Source organism: Charadrius vociferus, unplaced genomic scaffold, assembly GCF_000708025.1.
Source record: "Charadrius vociferus isolate BGI_N301 unplaced genomic scaffold, ASM70802v2 scaffold125, whole genome shotgun sequence".
Classification (NCBI taxonomy): domain Eukaryota; kingdom Metazoa; phylum Chordata; class Aves; order Charadriiformes; family Charadriidae; genus Charadrius; species Charadrius vociferus.
In genome coordinates this window covers 2439398-2456048 of record NW_009649036.1, presented here as the reverse complement: position 1 = coordinate 2456048, position 16651 = coordinate 2439398, and the positions used below count along the sequence as shown (strand labels likewise).

General features: G+C 39.3%; 1 protein-coding gene across 5 annotated transcripts in view; it reads left to right on the top strand.

The window, feature by feature from the left end:
• The window catches only part of MDM2 (MDM2 proto-oncogene, E3 ubiquitin protein ligase), a 12612-nt gene extending 3080 nt beyond the window's left edge, over positions 1–9532 (top strand). The window contains exons 5-10 of one of the 5 annotated variants that reach the window (XM_009887795.1): positions 1281–1339; positions 1465–1558; positions 4128–4288; positions 5270–5425; positions 7065–7142; positions 8666–9532. In XM_009887795.1, coding sequence (XP_009886097.1) covers positions 1281–1339; positions 1465–1558; positions 4128–4288; positions 5270–5425; positions 7065–7142; positions 8666–9235 — 1118 coding nt within the window. In that variant the 3' untranslated portion in view covers positions 9236–9532. The remainder of the gene's footprint in view (positions 1–1280; positions 1340–1464; positions 1559–4127; positions 4289–5269; positions 5426–7064; positions 7143–8665) is intronic. The other 4 variants (XM_009887796.1, XM_009887797.1, XM_009887798.1 and 1 more) reach the window with 4 other exon arrangements.
• The last annotated feature ends 7119 nt before the right edge of the window (positions 9533–16651 follow it).

Sequence of the window (16651 nt, the reverse complement as noted above, 5' to 3'; positions counted from 1 at the left end):
TAACTTACACTAATGTGTCTTGCATGTAGTGATCAGATAACATCAGTCTTTCCATAATTAGCTATTTGGCTTTGCACGTGCAGACCGATCACAAATAGTGAACCAAAGCAAATGCTGTTTCTTCTGGGGGAGGAAAAAAAAAAATCTGAATGGCATTTGGGTATTTTTTTCAGACTAGAACCAGAACAAGCACAATCAGAGCTGAACTGAAAGAAGACTAAATCAAAAAATTAGTCGGCTGCTTGTCCCTTACAGATTAAAGCCTTCAACAACATAAAAAGTTTTAATATCAAAAATTAGCTTCTTGAGCTTGCCAGCAATGAAGTCAGGGCAAATGCTTTTTATTCTTTCTGTTAGTGTTCTGTCATAATTTTCAAAACTGAACGCAGAGTACATACAAAACTGGTCACCCTCAGCTGCACTGTATCCTCTTTTAAAAGGTCTGTATACTTCAAAAAGCAGCCTTGTGGTAACTTTGTTGATAGCCACTCCATAAATGGAGAACTGTTACATATAATAATCTTTGACAGTATGAAAATGCTCAATATAGCCGTAATTTTTGACTAATACAGGGAGTGAACCAGAATTTAAACAATGGAAGCCATTTTGTGAATTGGCTTCTAAATCCATATTAAGACACCTTTTGTTTCTGATTCTTCCTAAAGGCAAGTGTTCAGCCGCTGAAGACGGGGAAACGTTCTCTTTATTATCCCTTATTGTTATGCTTACAAACTTAAATTAGCTCTCAAATTCTTTTCTTGAAAGATAATTTATTAATTCAGGGTCTGTCGTGGTCCTAAGCATATATAATTAACAGTTAATTTTTTTTCTTCAATTAATGTTTTTTTTTAATTCAGTGTTCCCATAAGCTAGTAAAATATAATTTGGAGAGGAGGATGTGTAAAATATTTCTGCCTATACTCTTTCATATTTGCAGAATTCCAGCTAATGCAGAGCCTTCATTTGAAGGCATTTATAATAAAACTGAGCTATTTCGGGGTTGAGATTTCTTCTTCCTCCGCACTTTGCCACTTCAGTAATGTTACAGGGAAAGCGCTGCACACACCTGAAAAGCAAAGGAACAGGATTGTTTTTTCCATTGTTGCAAAATGCCTGGATTTTAAGTTCGGTTTAGAATTTACTTTGTAAATGCTGTGTGTCATTAAGTTCTGCTTATTAATTAGTTAACTTCTCTCCCTTGTTTACTGTAATGTTTTTGAGCCTGAAATTGACTTTTTCTGCTGTGCTGTATTACCACTTTTTGTTTGGGTTGGTTTCAGACTCTGCCCCACCTGAGGATGATGCCAGATTTCACCTTGAAGAAGAAAATGTTATAAAGGTGATACTTACTTGTTTTATGAATGTTCTGAAATGTAAATTCTGTTTAGTTTTGCATGATATAGTTAATTCTAGTGTTTTACCTCATGTTCATGCTCAGGCTTACTCAGTATTTCTGTTAACCAGGAATCTATGCAAGAGTTAGAAGAGAAGCAGACATCATCAAACGTGACTTCCCGACCAACTACATCTTCTAGGAGGAGAACACACAGTGAATCTGGTATGTGCAGATTTATGATGCAGAGCTTTCAGTAGCGTAGCCACTTAGGAAAAAAAGTACGTTCTGTTCCCTTACTGACTTTGAAAGATGCTGACAAATACTATTCATGTTTCTCTGCTTATCTAAAACAAAGTGTTCAGTCTGGAAGAATACACAATTCCTTGCATTGCTCCAGTGTCGTGTTACAGATTGGATCTTTAGAACTGTTAGTAAGATGATGGAATGACTTGTTCCACGGCACTGTTAAACTTGTTCACATCAGCAGAACGTAATCAGTTGTTTTGTCAGAGCACTCTTGTGTGTAATAGACTGTAGTAGTCAAATTCAGTTCAGATTCCTCTGTGGACAGCCACAACGTTTTACATTTTTTTTGCTCTCTAAAAGCAGTTTCCATTGGATTTTAGTTGGTGGCAAATGTTGAAGGGTCTGGTAGTAACACAAGATGATTTTAGATGTTTAGGTACCTGACCATTCATTAAGCACTTCTCAAATGTCTGGTGACTTAAGCATCATATTTGTCTCCTCTTTCAATTTACCGTGGTTATTGAATAATCACTGGCAAATAAATTTTAAAAATAGGCACTGTTTCTTCTGATAATTAGCAAATAACAAGCTGGCCAGCATAAACCTGAATAACTCTACGTTTCTCAATGGAAGTGTTCTCTACAGTTCTACTTAAATCCTATTCTGTGGAATTTCTTACATTAGTTTGTTCCATCACTTACTTCTGTTACCTCATGACTTGACAGTTGTAATTACCTGGGCAGTGATGATAACCTTTTGTCGCTGCATAGAACTTTCTGTTCTTCAGTTGCTCAGGAACATTTTTCAGTTCCTCAGCTTTTGTGTAGTATTTTTTTTGTGTTCGTCATAGGCCACTGTTATGTTAGTCAGTTCAAAAACTGTGCTACGTTGCTGAGCGGTTTGCACTAAATTAAAAGAACGTTTTAATGTTGTAACAAAAACTGGTGAAAGGATGGAAAGTCTCAGTTAAACATCATAACCTGTAATATTTAGGCATGACCCAGAGTGCATAAGGTCCTGTGTTGTGCTTACTTATTGTGGGTTTGATGATTAACTCTGTCTTTGCATCCCTTTATTAGTTTGTTGCAACCTTAAAAGTTCTTTTAATATAGTGTTTTTATATACACTTTTTTTCTAATTTATAGGAAATCTTCCTTTTAAACCACTATTCTTGTTAAATTGGGATGGTAGCGGCTCCTTTGGAGCCGCTGATATAGTGTATAGAAACCTTGTGGTGATACAGTATCAGTACAGCATGGAGCCATGACAACTAAATGAGGACAACGATGGACAGGAGCAACCCTTGGGCCTGGGGGCACCAAATTTGGTGGGGCTCTCAGGGCGGAAAAAGAAAAGAGAGGGGCTGAGCCAAGAAGCACCAAGGGAAAGTAAGAGAAGTCTCAAAGTATGTACAAGTGTTTTGTTCTCTTTCCTTTTACAATGAAAGATTCAAGACTTGAAGACTCGTGGATTATCAGGATGTGTTTTGCAAGGCAAGGGAGAAGCTGGGCAGTAGAGGGTGGATGCAAAAGGCACCTGTAGGGGGGCAGCAGGCTCTTACTGAGGTCTGTTGAACTGAGTTGTCAGGCTTCTTGGGGGAGTTTTCACTCCACTGCACTTAAATACTGACTTTGCAACACCTTTTAAAAGATACTTTTTTTTCTTACCAAACACCCTGAAAAGTCAGTGGAGCTGAATTTTGACTTCCCTACCCCTAAAATGCTGTCCCCCTACTTACGCCCCTGTAGGTGGTCGTTTCAAAACATGATGTATTTAAAAAGCATTGTCTTTTTGCCTTCAAATCAAGCATATTTAATAAGCACAGCTTAAAGCAATGCTTTCAGAGTTCAATTTTCACATAGCATACGTTGAAGATTTTCTTGCTAGTGTGAGGTGAAAGTCATACTGGTTTGTTACAAAAATCCAATTGGGTAAATACAGTTACATATAGTGCAACTATTAACTGATAAATTTGTTGAGGTATCTGAAACTTGAACCTGAACTAGTCTTGCCTAGCATGAGGTCCTTCGTGTGCGTGTGACACGGGAGCTATTTCCTCTGTCTCCCCGCAAATTCTATGATCGTCTAAGAAGCCCTCTGAAAGTGCCTTTCTGTCTACTGACTGTAGAGGGAGCTAGGACAATTAAAATCCGCACTGTATTCCTTAAAATTGAGGGGTTTAACGTGTCATGTGTGAAGTGGAGTAAAAATGCTTCCAAATTTGCACTTATTTTATTTACTGCATGTGGAGACTGCCATTTACAAGCTGTTTACAAGCTATACTGATGGGACAAGGGGGGAACGCTAGCCCCTGACATACTGGTTTCAGGGGTGTTTCACACTTTAACGTTTCTCAGTGTTACTGTGTCTTTTTAAAAAAAGTTTTTGGTGCCTTTACTTTTTTTCCCCCATAAAATAATACTGAATTACATTTTTCTTAAATACCTATATAAGGAAATTACATTTTTAGCTTCTGTTAAGAATATTCAAAACTGCACATTGCATAGATGTTTTTGGAGTAATAAAAATTCTTGAATGTGCCCAGAAGAAAATTCTTCAGATGATCTGCATAGTGACAGAAGAAAACGACACAAGTCAGACAGCATTTCTTTGACGTTTGATGAAAGTCTCTCATGGTGTGTAGTCAGTGGTCTGTGCCGTGAAAGAAGTAATAGCAGCGATTCAACAGATTCTCTTTCCATTCCTGTAAGTAAAAATATATATTTTTGTGGTACAAAGTTTGCAGATGCCACAAGTGCAAATATGTGTCTTAAAACATTATGTTCTTAATTAAAAGCAGCAGTGCCTTCAGTGGTGTCTGAGGAAACACAAGGGCTGAAAAAAAAAAAAAAAAAGTTGGTGTGTGGGTCAAGTGGAGTCTTTCATAGATCTGACAAAGCAGAAGTGAAATTTTTTAAAATAGTAACTCAGAGTATTCTTTAAAAAACAGATTCTTACTGCTTGGCACGGCATTGAAAAAATGCCAGATATATTTTGTGCTTTAAAATAAGTATTTCTTAGAGTGCTAGGAGAAGAAAAGCAGTCACAGATGTTCCATAATGCAGAATAGTTGGTGCTTCTGGGCATCTTGGTAGTTCCAGTACAGCTTCAGTAACTGTACATAGTAGTGCCCTGATGATAACATGCATTTTCCAAACCTTTACTGTTTTCTATTGTTGTTTTAATCAAACACTGAGGCAAATTATCTGTGGTTAGGTTAAGTCATGAAGAGCTGAACTAACAGTATTCCTAGTCATAGACTGTATTTTGAATTGACAGAACTAATGCTGTAACTCTTGCTGTTTAATAATTGTTTAGTCATTGTCTCAAATTACAGTTAAAAAAAGTTGATGAGAATAGAAAATTTAATGACATGCAGCTGAAAGACAGCATCTTCTTGCAGCTGTTCTTTCACTTTTTAGAGAGTCTGAAACAGTATTGGCAGTCTTCAAGCTGGCTGTAGGTTGACTGCAGGCTCTGTTACAGAGCTGTCAAAAGGCTTTCAGATCTAGCTTCATTTTTACCCATCTAGAACTCATTTGTTTCATAAAATATATTCTAACAGCAACTGGTCTCATTTCTTCCATAGCTAATTAAGTAGTTCAGTTTTATCTTATGAGCTATCTTAACAGTAATGGATATGGATATGAACTAGTGAGTTTCATTGTGTACTTTCTCTTTTTTCAGGATCTTGATGCCAGTTCATTAAGTGAAAACTCTGATTGGTTTGACCACAGTTCTGTTTCAGACCAGTTCAGTGTAGAGTTTGAAGTTGAGTCTATTTATTCAGAAGATTATAGCCATAATGAAGAAGGACAGGAGCTCACAGATGAAGATGATGAGGTACGTATTTGTTTTGTTGTTTGAGGTTTTTTTTCCCCTTGGGGGTGAAAGGGGGAAGGAAACTTACAGGAATATTTAATGTTGAGATTCCAACAAGAAGTAACTCTTCAGGTTTATTTCAGGACTGCATGTGCTATGTGACAGTTGTTTGTGAAGTTAAATTACGTTTCTGTGCTGCCGGGTCACCGTCATACACCCACCAGACAGTAACCGGAACAGTGCTAAGGCTTTCCGTAGGTTCTGAAACAGACTCTCGACAGTCTGGAAAAGTCTTGTCTGTTTAACTTCCCTCACTAGCTTTTGGAGTCAATGGCAGCATGTGTACTTGACTCTACTCCTATGTTTTTAATTATAGGAGTATGTCTTGAGCTTTGACTACACTTGATACTGAATGAAAACTTGCTGTACCTCTTTGCGAAGGGGTATTTCTGAATCATTTGCCTCCATGAATATAAATGTTTCATAGAGTTGCTGAAACTCAATTTTAGAAATTTTCTTTAGGAGGCAAGAGAACAGTAAAATTGTGATTACCATAATTTTCAAGAGATCTAGATATATGGAATGTTAGGAATGAAGTGGGAGATTATTTTTTTCTGAGTTAGTTTTCTGTTACTTCAAAGAGGTGAATCAATTCATGGCAAGATTGGGTAGGTACCAGAGGCAGAATTCGCCGGGGACATGCATGACTGATTGTTGAGAGGCTGAATGGGACTGACTGTACTGATATACACTGGGTTATAGTGCTGCAGAGCTGCACTCAGAGATAACGCAGTGATTTGGAGGAAGAAAGGATTGAGGTGTGCCCTGGCTCTCAACAGCAGTGTTGAGAGTTGCAGAATGGTTGAGGTTGGAAGGGGTTTCTGGAGGTCTTTGTAGCCATCCCCTGGCTCAAGCAGAGCTGATTGCCCAGGACTGTGTCCAGATGACTTTTGAATATCTTAAAAGATGGAGGCTCCACAGCTGCTCAAGGGCAACCTGTGCCAGTGCTTGTCCACCCTCACAGTAAAAAAAAAACCAAAACCTGTCTCCTGACATTCAGACAGAACCTCCTGTGTTCTAATTTGTGCCAGTTGCCTCTTGTCCTGTCACTGGACACCACTGAAAAGAGCTTGGCTCCATCCTCTTTACACCCCCCCTTCAGGTGTGTGTGCACATTCATAAGACACACATCCCCCCGTCCCCCTGAGCCTTCTCTTTTCCAGGCTGAGCAGTCCCAGCTATCTCAGCCTTTCCTCATCTGAGAGCTCCTCAAGTCTCTTCATAATCTTGGTGGCCCTTCACTGTACTCTTGCCAGTAGCTCTATATCTCTCATGACACAGTGCTCCAGGTGTGGCCTCAACAGTGTTGAGTGGAGGGGAAGGATCACCTCCTTCCCTTCTAAAGTGGTACCTTCTACCTGTCTAATCAACATTTTTCTTCAAACTGTGTGTTACAAATGGGAACGGAATTCTTTTCCCCCAACTCTGTCGTCAGATTTTTGTGGAGTTACTTGCTAACGTAAATGAACATATATGCGCTACTTATTACATTTGATTAAAAGTCTATCTGAAAATCAGTCAGATTAAAAATTATTAGATTTTTAATTAAAGGCCAAAACCCAGTTACATCAATCACTTTTTTTTTTTTAATTTAAACCAGGTATATCAGCTGACTATTTACCAGGATGAAGATAGTGATGCTGATTCATTCGATGAAGATCCAGAGATTTCTCTAGCTGTGAGTAACAACTTGACTGGCAGAGCTTTATAAGTTGGGTGAACGGACAGCGTAGATCAAGGAGTACAGATCAATTTTATTGCTACCAGTAACTTTTTTTTAAGAATTAAATTGACTTTCCTTGTTTGCTTGAAGATTCCAAGACAATATTTTAATTATTGAACATGTGATTATTAAGAAACCTTTCTATATATAGCAAGCTTCCTAATCCATTAAAGAAAACCCCACACTAACTTACAGTTTCAGTGATTCAATGAAAGGAAATTGTTTGGAGCCTAAATCTGACTTTTTGCACAAAATGCAAAGAAAAAATAAGCTTAGTCATGTATATTTAAAAAACTTTTCCTGTAAATCGTAATGTCTAGTTTCATTGTCCAACCTGAATGAAGGAATCTGTAGCACACAGACGAGAATGCAAACCTGTTTTCAGAACAGTACCGTAAAATTAAATGATTTGAGGCTTTTTCTGAATTCTGTGACGCCATTCTTGAAGTGTGGGAATAAATTCAGGGGGTTGAGGCAAAGTTATTTAGGCATGTGAAAAACGCACACTCTAGAATTAAAACGCAGTGTATCTTTTTATGTATATTTGCTTTTCACAGATGAAGCTTGAATAAAGCTGTTGTCAAAAACTGTCTGAAATGTTCCAGTCCCTTGATGGTCTGTAGGACTGAGGGACTTTACTATGTGTGTAGAACACAGGGCTTGCCACCGTCTAAAAACGTAGCACTGCTTATATATGGAAAAATACGTCTGTGTGTTATTTTTAGGAATTAAAAATGGTCTTTTAAGCATTTGATGTCACTGATGTTATTCAGGACTCAAAGTGCCTTGAATGTTCTAAGTAAGTTTTGTTTTGTTTGGGGGTTTTATTCTCCCTGTGGCATGCATTATTTCTAAGAAGGGTCTTTCTCCTTAAAAAATGAAGTGTATTATTAATGAGATAGTGGCTTATTTTCAGCGTATGGAGTAACCTCCGAGACAGTGATGCCGCTGCCCTGCCCCTACCCTGTCCCCCCCGTGCCCGATGGTGTCTACTTTGTAATACTGCTGTGTGTGAGTGCCCTCACCCGGCCGTTTTGCGCACCAACAGGTTACCATTCCACAAGTTAAATGTCCTTCAGTCCCGAATAGTTTCCGTTTCAGAAGTCTATTGTTGAAAATAATGGGAATGGTAACTTTTTTTTTTTTATCAGAAAAGAGGTTTTTCATGAGGTTCTCTGAAGACTTTTGTGGTCTGGTTTCTTCAGTTTTGCCTGAGAAATAATAATTATTGTTCTACCTCTATTTTTGTTTTCTAAACCTACTACAAGAAGAAAGTCAGAGAGTCTTTTAAAAATCCAACTATTTTAATCTAGAACCATAAAGTGGGGTGAAACACTGAATGGAATTTTTAAATTGTAAACAAGTTGATAGCTCAAGATAACTATTATTTTGGCAGTAATAAACTGTTTATAATCTGAATACGTCAGTGGTAAGCATTCCAACTATCTTAAGCTGTTCCAACCTTTAATTCACTAAAGGATTATTGGAAGTGTCCTGAATGTAGCGAAATGAATCCTCCACTACCACGACATTGCCACAGATGCTGGGCCCTTCGTGAGGACTGGCTTCCAGATGAAAAGAGTGATAAATTGGAGAAGAGCAAGTCAGAAACTTCCTTCCCCCTAGAGTCTGAAGAAGGTTTTGATGTTCCTGACTGCAAGAAAGTGAAAATCACTGAAGATAAAGAACCGGCCATGGAGGAGAATGAGGATAAAGCAGTACAAATTTCCGAGTCCCAGGAAAGTGAAGATTATTCTCAGCCATCGACATCAAGCAGCATGTTTTGCAGCAGTCAGGAGGACTATAAGGAACCCGAGAAGAGAGAAATGCAAGACAAAGAGGAAAGCCTGGAATCCAGTCTGCCCGTTACCAGCATAGAGCCCTGTGTCATATGTCAGAGCAGACCTAAAAATGGCTGCATAGTACATGGCAAAACGGGACACCTCATGTCGTGTTTTACATGTGCAAGGAAACTTAAGAAGAGGAACAAACCCTGTCCAGTGTGCAGACAGCCCATACAAATGATTGTACTAACTTATTTTAGTTAGATGGATGTTGACTGGAAAGCTGCAAAAGGAACTTCATAAACTGGTTAAGAGAGTAAGAAACTATTTTTGTATGCTTATTGGAAAATTAATATTTTGAATCTCTTTACATGTGGTATGAAAAATAATCATTGAAAGAAATGCACTGCAGTTGTTCAGAGGTTAGCCTAATATCCATGTCAACTTGAAGATTTTAAATCCCTCTCAATAGAGTTAACCAATTCCTGTAAACTACCTGCCTCTCCAGGTGTTTTATGTTCCGTACAAGTTAGTGACATTTGTTTTGTCATATTAAATGCACACATTAAAAACTCGAATTCAGTATTTATGAGAGGAGAGACATGTTCATTAGAGATCCTCCTCTTAAGAAGATAGAAGATTCTCCAGATTCCAGTATCTGTTGCTTGGTGAAGACACCGGGCTCAGTCAGAACCCTCTGAATAAGTCAATAAAATAAATAAGTAGAATCTTGTCTCCCTCATTACCAAAACTTAAATTCCTCCAAGTAACCAAGTTTCGGGGGAGATCTTACCAGGAAGTAGGGAAGTAGGGGAAGGCGCGATTAAAAAAATCTTTCAAGGTTTTGGAAATAGTAAGGGGTACTGCGTGTCTTTTAGTTTTATAGGGTGCATTGTAAACTTCAGGGCTGTGTGTGTCCTTAGAAGTCATTTATCCAAGTTCAGTCTTACAGTTACCTCTTTAACATCCCGAGAAGCTGACTTTTGAAATGCTTTGTGGGTTCGGAGATCTGTGCTATTATTTTAGCCGGTTATTATTTTAGCAATGTGAGAAGAGACTTGAACAGGCAAGATAAATGAAGGAGATACTTGTCCTGGTTTGAGGTAAAACAGGACAAATGTAATATCAAGTCGGGCAATGTTAAGGTACAGTTGTATTCTTTTTCTGCACTTGTTTTTCACTTCAGCAGTGTAGCAAGCAGCTTGATCACTACATTCACTTGAATGAAAATATTAAGGAAAAAAAATGCCACCTCCATCTGCAGAAACAAGTAAGCTGTGTAGTACTAGTTCACACAGACATTCTTCAAGTTCAGTAGTCTTTCCAACTTACACTGTTTTTATCTGTATCACAAGAATTCTGAAAATCTGTTGCAAGGTGCTGGCCAACTCCAGACTGGTCTCATTGGACCTGTCCTTTACTGCTTTTAGCTCTCGTCTCCTCACTGTAGTTTGCCAAAAACTTCGTGAAACTTGTCAGGCCTTTTATTAAGGAGTCTGCTAACAGACTCGGTTCTGTGGTGCATTCAAGAGTAGGTAGTGTGGTATATTTTTGTAAGCTAAAGTATCTTCAGGATACAGTGAGATTACCCAGATGGGCTGGTTTTCAGATGGAGAGTTTCTGGACCTGAGAGTTGTATTTATTCTTTTGGAAAACTAGATTACAAGAGGAATTTTATGTTTTTAGCACCTTTTAATTTTACAGGTAGTTACTGATCATCTGCCCAACAGAGCATGGCAAATAAGTCGTTTCAGCGTCAGGGGAGTGCCAAGAATGGAGATGTAGCCTAAAGGCAGGAATTATCCTGTGTTACCCTTTGCAGGCCAAGGTTGAACAGCTTCCTCAGCAGCACCAGTATGAAACTGTTGATGCCTGTGCGCTGGCGCAAAGACTTTTACTGCTGTCATTACCTTCGCGTCAGAGCTGAAATAGTTACTGTGGTCTAGAGTGTGTATAAACCAGGGCTGCAAATGCCTGGAATACAAGGAATTACCTAGGAATAAGGGCGTAGAGCGGTTACAGGAGAGACTCGGTAAACCCTTGGTTGTTACTTGCCTGCAAAGAAACACCTTTCCAGGTAAAGACTGAATTACTACATCAGTCATGTTTTGTTCATACATTTGAGCTAATTTTTGAAAAATGCTACTAAAAGATTCTGGTATCTCTGAAGTTTTACCATAATCCAATTTAACTAAACCAAATGTAAACCCTAGCTGTATGTGTTTCTTATATTCTTACTTGCAAATTTCTTGCGCCTTGCAATTTGTAAAGTGACAGCAGGTAGCTGGAAGTTCTGGAAGTTCTTCGGTCAGCAGAAACATTTCATGGGTTTCGTGGGGTTTGATAATCCTTCAGCCTGAGATAGGGAAGTCCTTTGAGCAGATGTTTAAATTTTTCAAGTAGGGATGCTTCTAGTAAATGGCTACCTGCCTTAATTTACGCTGCTTCCTATTTATCTTTCTTAAATTTTTATTTGATAAACTTAAGCGCAGTGAAGTTTGCAGAGGCTCTTCCATTGCATCTGCAGGTCAGAGCCAAATAGCAGTCATACTGTGGTCTGGAATCTGCAGCTGAGAGAATTGTAGACGTGTATATGCAGGAGCAGCATGGATAGATAAGACGGGCACTGTACCTAAAAAGCTTCATCCCTTACCTCGTCTCCTATGGCTTATGCTTTTCCAGCGGGATGCTTTCTCTACAGTCACTGTGATGGCTGTGTAACCCCAGTCCTGGGAGAGCAGCTGTTCCTGCCTGGTTTCTGCTGGCGCAAATTGTACCATCCCGTTCTTGGCATTCTCTTCCAATCAATCCCCTTAAGTGATCTCCATATTTAAAAAAAAAAAAAAAAATAGTATGTCAGCTTTCAAAAAGGCATGTATAGTCAGAGCAATGATCATTGCTGTCCCAATCACTCAGCTTTGGGATTTTTCTTCAAAAACAATTCCGTCTCCCACTGATGCTTTCTGCTTTGGCAAAAGATGAAATGAGAGCATAATGAATTTTCCCTTTTATGATCTAAAACTGTACTCTTATAGCACGTCTCCTATTGTGGAGAATATGCCTGGAAATACCCTCCCCTCCATACAGTGCTGAGGAAATGGGTAATTTTGATTTCTGCATCCATGGCCAAACTACCGTATCAAAGTGAGTCTTTGTTTTGAATTATATTTTCTGGATTAATACTATTCTTAATAACTTATAGTAAAACTTTAGGGGGAGTTGTTTGTTTTTTTTCTCCCACAAAGCATGCCGTACAACTAAGAGTGATGAGTGTCGGTGTCTGTTCCAGTTCCTATAGGAGGCTCTGGCAGGCAGTGTGTGCCGGGGGTTTTTGGGGTGTGTAGGGGATGCTGCGGCCCCAGCCCCGGCCAGAGCAGCTCTTCCTTCCAAAGGGCTGAAATCCCTGGGTCTGCCCCCACACTTGGTCCCTGTGGATGGGCAGTGACCAGCTGGGTGGCATCGCTCTGTCCTGACTGGCCTGTGAACGTGTTTCAGGCATTGGGCAGCTACACAAAAGCCAGCAACATTTTACCACAAAAGTTGACAATTGTTCTTACTTGATGAGTGAGGTCTTTAAGATTCTTATTTAATGTCATACACATTTTAATCTTTAATTTATTGCTGTTTGTAAATATTGTGCTTGCAGTTAGTGTTTTGAACTTTAATTTATTGAATTAGTCTATTGGTACATGTGTAATGCATAAATATGCATACTTAGTAAAAGAAAAATATTTAAGAAATTGTTGCAGAATAAAGAAAAATATTCAGATTATCTTCAGATGAAGAGGTGCATAGGAAGATTTATGGCTTTGTTTTCTTTTCTCCTTCCCTTAAATAACTTCTGCGTTGAGCCTGAACAGCATTTATTAAATAGAGATGGAGGCTGGTGCAACATTAGCAGAATGAAAATATTTTGATGGTGTTTGTTTTCCTTTGGAAACTGCTCCGGAATGCCTTTGCATCTCCAAGAAAGGCCGAGAAGCTAACAGACTGCTTCGTTGTGCTGGTAACGTTGGAGGGGATGGTCTGGAGGACGCCATGAGGTGGTGAGAGGTTTCAGAGTTAATTGCAGTGGGTGGTAATTGCTTTTTGCCTTTGAACGTGCCCCCAAGATGCTGACAAAATGTGACAGTACACAATTCTCAATAATTGTCTTAGTTTGTTCTTTCGTGCACTTTGGGTAGACACTAGTTATGTGCAAATGCTACAAGAATTCATATTTATTCTTTTTTATAAAGTACAATAAACACACTTTTTGATTAAATATTACTTTCTCACTATGTAGCTATTTATTAGTATTGAAATTCAACTCTTGACCCAAGGAAGCGAAGCGCAAAGTGAAGCACTCAAGGCAGATGGGGAAAATTGCTTTGTTTCAGTGTCTGACATTTTTCAAAAAGGCTAGAAGTGTTGAATATTAAAATATTTGAGAACCTTTAATACTGAGTCTTCGCTTCAGATTTATTACTTTTGAAGTCTGTCGCTTTTGTCCTTTAAAAAAGTTGCATGGCTGAAAAAGAAGTGGCTGGATTGCTGCTGATGTTGAACATTGACACAGCAAAGATAGGTGTTTTGTTGAGCAGCACCCCTGGAATGTTGTTTAAGCGTTACCCGCCAGCAGGCTGGAACACGGCTGTGCTGTGCCGTGCCGTGCCATGCCACACAGGGGGCTCTGGCTGTCGCTTCGGGTAGCAGGTTGGTTTGGAAAGAGTAAAAATGCTACAACATTTTAATGGATGAAAAGTGTTACGTTTATTCTAACAGTGTGGTACCATTTTATCACCGAGTTCTGTTTGCTGTAAATTTGTTTGAATGTTGCTGTCTCTGAAATGTCTGTTTGGGTATGAAGCTGCACGCCAACACGTCAGGCAGATTTTTCCCCTTAAAGATGAACATGAGGGAAAAACAATTCCTCACCCCTACAGAAAGCGTCAAGAATAATGGTTTCAGGAAACTGTGTTCTTACAGAAGAGAGATTAGAAAATTATTAGAGGCATGATGAAACTGAATAAATTGAAATAAATAAATGGGATTAATATAGGAGTGAAGAACTTCTGTTCCCCATCTTAATCTAAAGCTGCTGTTGTGTTAGGGTGCAACTTTAGAAGTAAGAGTTTATAATTTTAAAGCAGTTAATTTATTCAGTGTGTTAAGTTGCCACAGGTATGGTGGGGGCGCAGTTATTCCAGGAAGATATGACATTCTGTTGTGCAACACTTATGCTGAAAGGGGACGTTTGCTGTTTGTGGTGCTTCCCTGTGGGTGGAACGTGTTTGGGTGTACGGGACCCGTGGGAGAGCGGGCAGCGCTTGCCCCATGCTGAGCTCTGGCCACTCTCTTACCATTCATGGTGCTGGCAGGTAGATGCAGGCTTTGAGTGGCTGTAGGGTCACCCCTTAATAGAGCGCGTTACGTAGCATGTTTGTACTCTGAGTGCACGTCCTCTGCATTATTGTATGTCCAGCTCCTGTAGGCCAGCGCTTTGGTAGCGCATCAGCTCTCCTGGCTGGCAAGTGTGCGTCTGCTCCGGGGGGGTTACCTACCCAGCAAACCAAACTTTTCCAGCTCATGTGTACCCTAGTCGAAGTCTTGTCTTGAGTTACTTGATGTTTAAAGGTTGCACAAGCAATGTAAAGCAAAAAAAAAAACAACCCAGCCCCAAAACCCCTGAAACTTGGGCTTAAGGGACCTTTTAACAATGGATTGCACTTACCAAACATGAAAAATTGTTGCTTTTAACTAATGTGTGCTTTTTTTTTATTTAGCATAGATGCACCGAGAACTTAAAGGGAATGCCTCTCTGTAGTGTGTACATGTAAAATTTGTTGGTGATACTTAAAAAAGGTGTTGTCTCCCCTTTTGAGCAGATGTTGCTTTCACTTAACAGCCTGACTTTTAAAGGACAGTTCTTGGTTTTGAGCTAAATTAATGGCCATCAACATGATGATTACCTAATACCTAAAGTACCAAATAGCTTTTCCAAAAGTGGGGTTTTACTTTGTTGTCTGACTACATGTAGCTGGAATGACTATGAAGCAGACTGATTTATTATAGTCAATTAACTATGCAATTTCACCACTACATGTAGATGATCACGCTTTCAAGGCCTTGTCATGGTGTGTACCTCCTAGATACCCAGTGCACATACTACCACAGTCCATAACCCTTACAATACCAATATCCACTCAAATTGTATAAATTGTATAAATGGATAATTTTAAATGGATTGTATAAATCCATTTATGAAAAGAGTTGTCAATGTGTCTTACTTCTGTCTTGGTTTTTCCTTTTCTGAGGAAACTAAATCCCATGTTCCCTTTAAAAGCTTTAAATAAAGATTTGTTTATATGCTCCTTAGTGTTCCTTTTTTGTGTCAGTGACCTGAGTGTTAGAAGTTCTGCTGCTTGGTTTTTCCTACAGATTTTTAATTCTCTGAATCTGCGTGCAGGCTCTTGGGGTGACAGGCAGTAGTACAGTCTCAGAAGGGGCAGTATGTTTAAAAAGGCATCAGAAGATTAACTGCATTCCTGTGGTTTTTTTGTTCACTGTACACAGGAAAAAGATGGATGTTTCCAAAGATAAGCTCTTTTGCTTACTTTTGAAATTGCTTCAGAAAATTACTGACAGATAAAGTTTTAAAATAAACATGGGAGATGGTACTGGCTGGCTTTTCTTGATAAATTTTGTGTTTATTGGACAGCTTTAAAGGGCCCTGAAAATGCCACTGTCCGGGCAAAGGGCACATGCTCATTCTGCACGCAGCACAGCCCAGCCCGGGGAGCACAGGTCCTGCTGCCACTGCTCAGACCAGCCCATCACAGGACCCGGTTTGCACCTTGCTGGGTGTGACCTGCCAGCGTTTGGATGGTAACGGGGCTCTAAGACAAACTTACACAGGCTAAAGCCACTGCTGGAACTATTCAGATGATTAAAAAAGTGCTGAATTGCATGCGGTTCTGTTTCATACCAAATTCAGTAAAAAAATGGGCAACAGCGATGGTGTAAAACTGTGGATGACTTTCCACTGTTTTCAACAGCTCTGCCTCAGGGGAACACCCTTTCCAGAGACCTGCATTACTCTCTTTTGCCTGGTGGCGCAGGTTGTCATCAAGCTTCCAGCAACACGGCCTTTTGGCGCAAACTTGCACTTCTTTTCCATCTTGTTAAGACATGTCTGTGTTACTGCTTTGTCCCTTATTTCAGCCCTGAGCGGTCTCATCTGTCCAGGTAAGAAAGAGCATCTGTAAAAATGCCATTCCTCAGTTATAGCAGTGGCTTTATTATGCAAAATGAGGATTGAGGCTCATTGCTTACAGTTGCATAGCACATTACCTGTTGGCTCAATGAGGAACCTGCAGTTGCATGCAACATTTGCAGTACAATCCTAGACTGTTTTTTGAACTTGGGCAAAAGCATGTATTTGCATTTTCTGCGTCAAAACTCTACAGTTATATCCATAGACTGTACAGAATTTCTTTAGAGTAAAATACTTCTGTAGAAAAATACGATAGTTATTATAATCAAAGTAAAATATTTGATTGTCGAGCCAGTATTTTACAAAATACAATAAACATGACTGTAAATCTGATAATTTGGTTTATAGAAACATACATTCTTCTGCATATACAATTCCTTGTCTGAAAAGCCACATTTGTGCAGGAAGATTTTGCCTTGCCATCT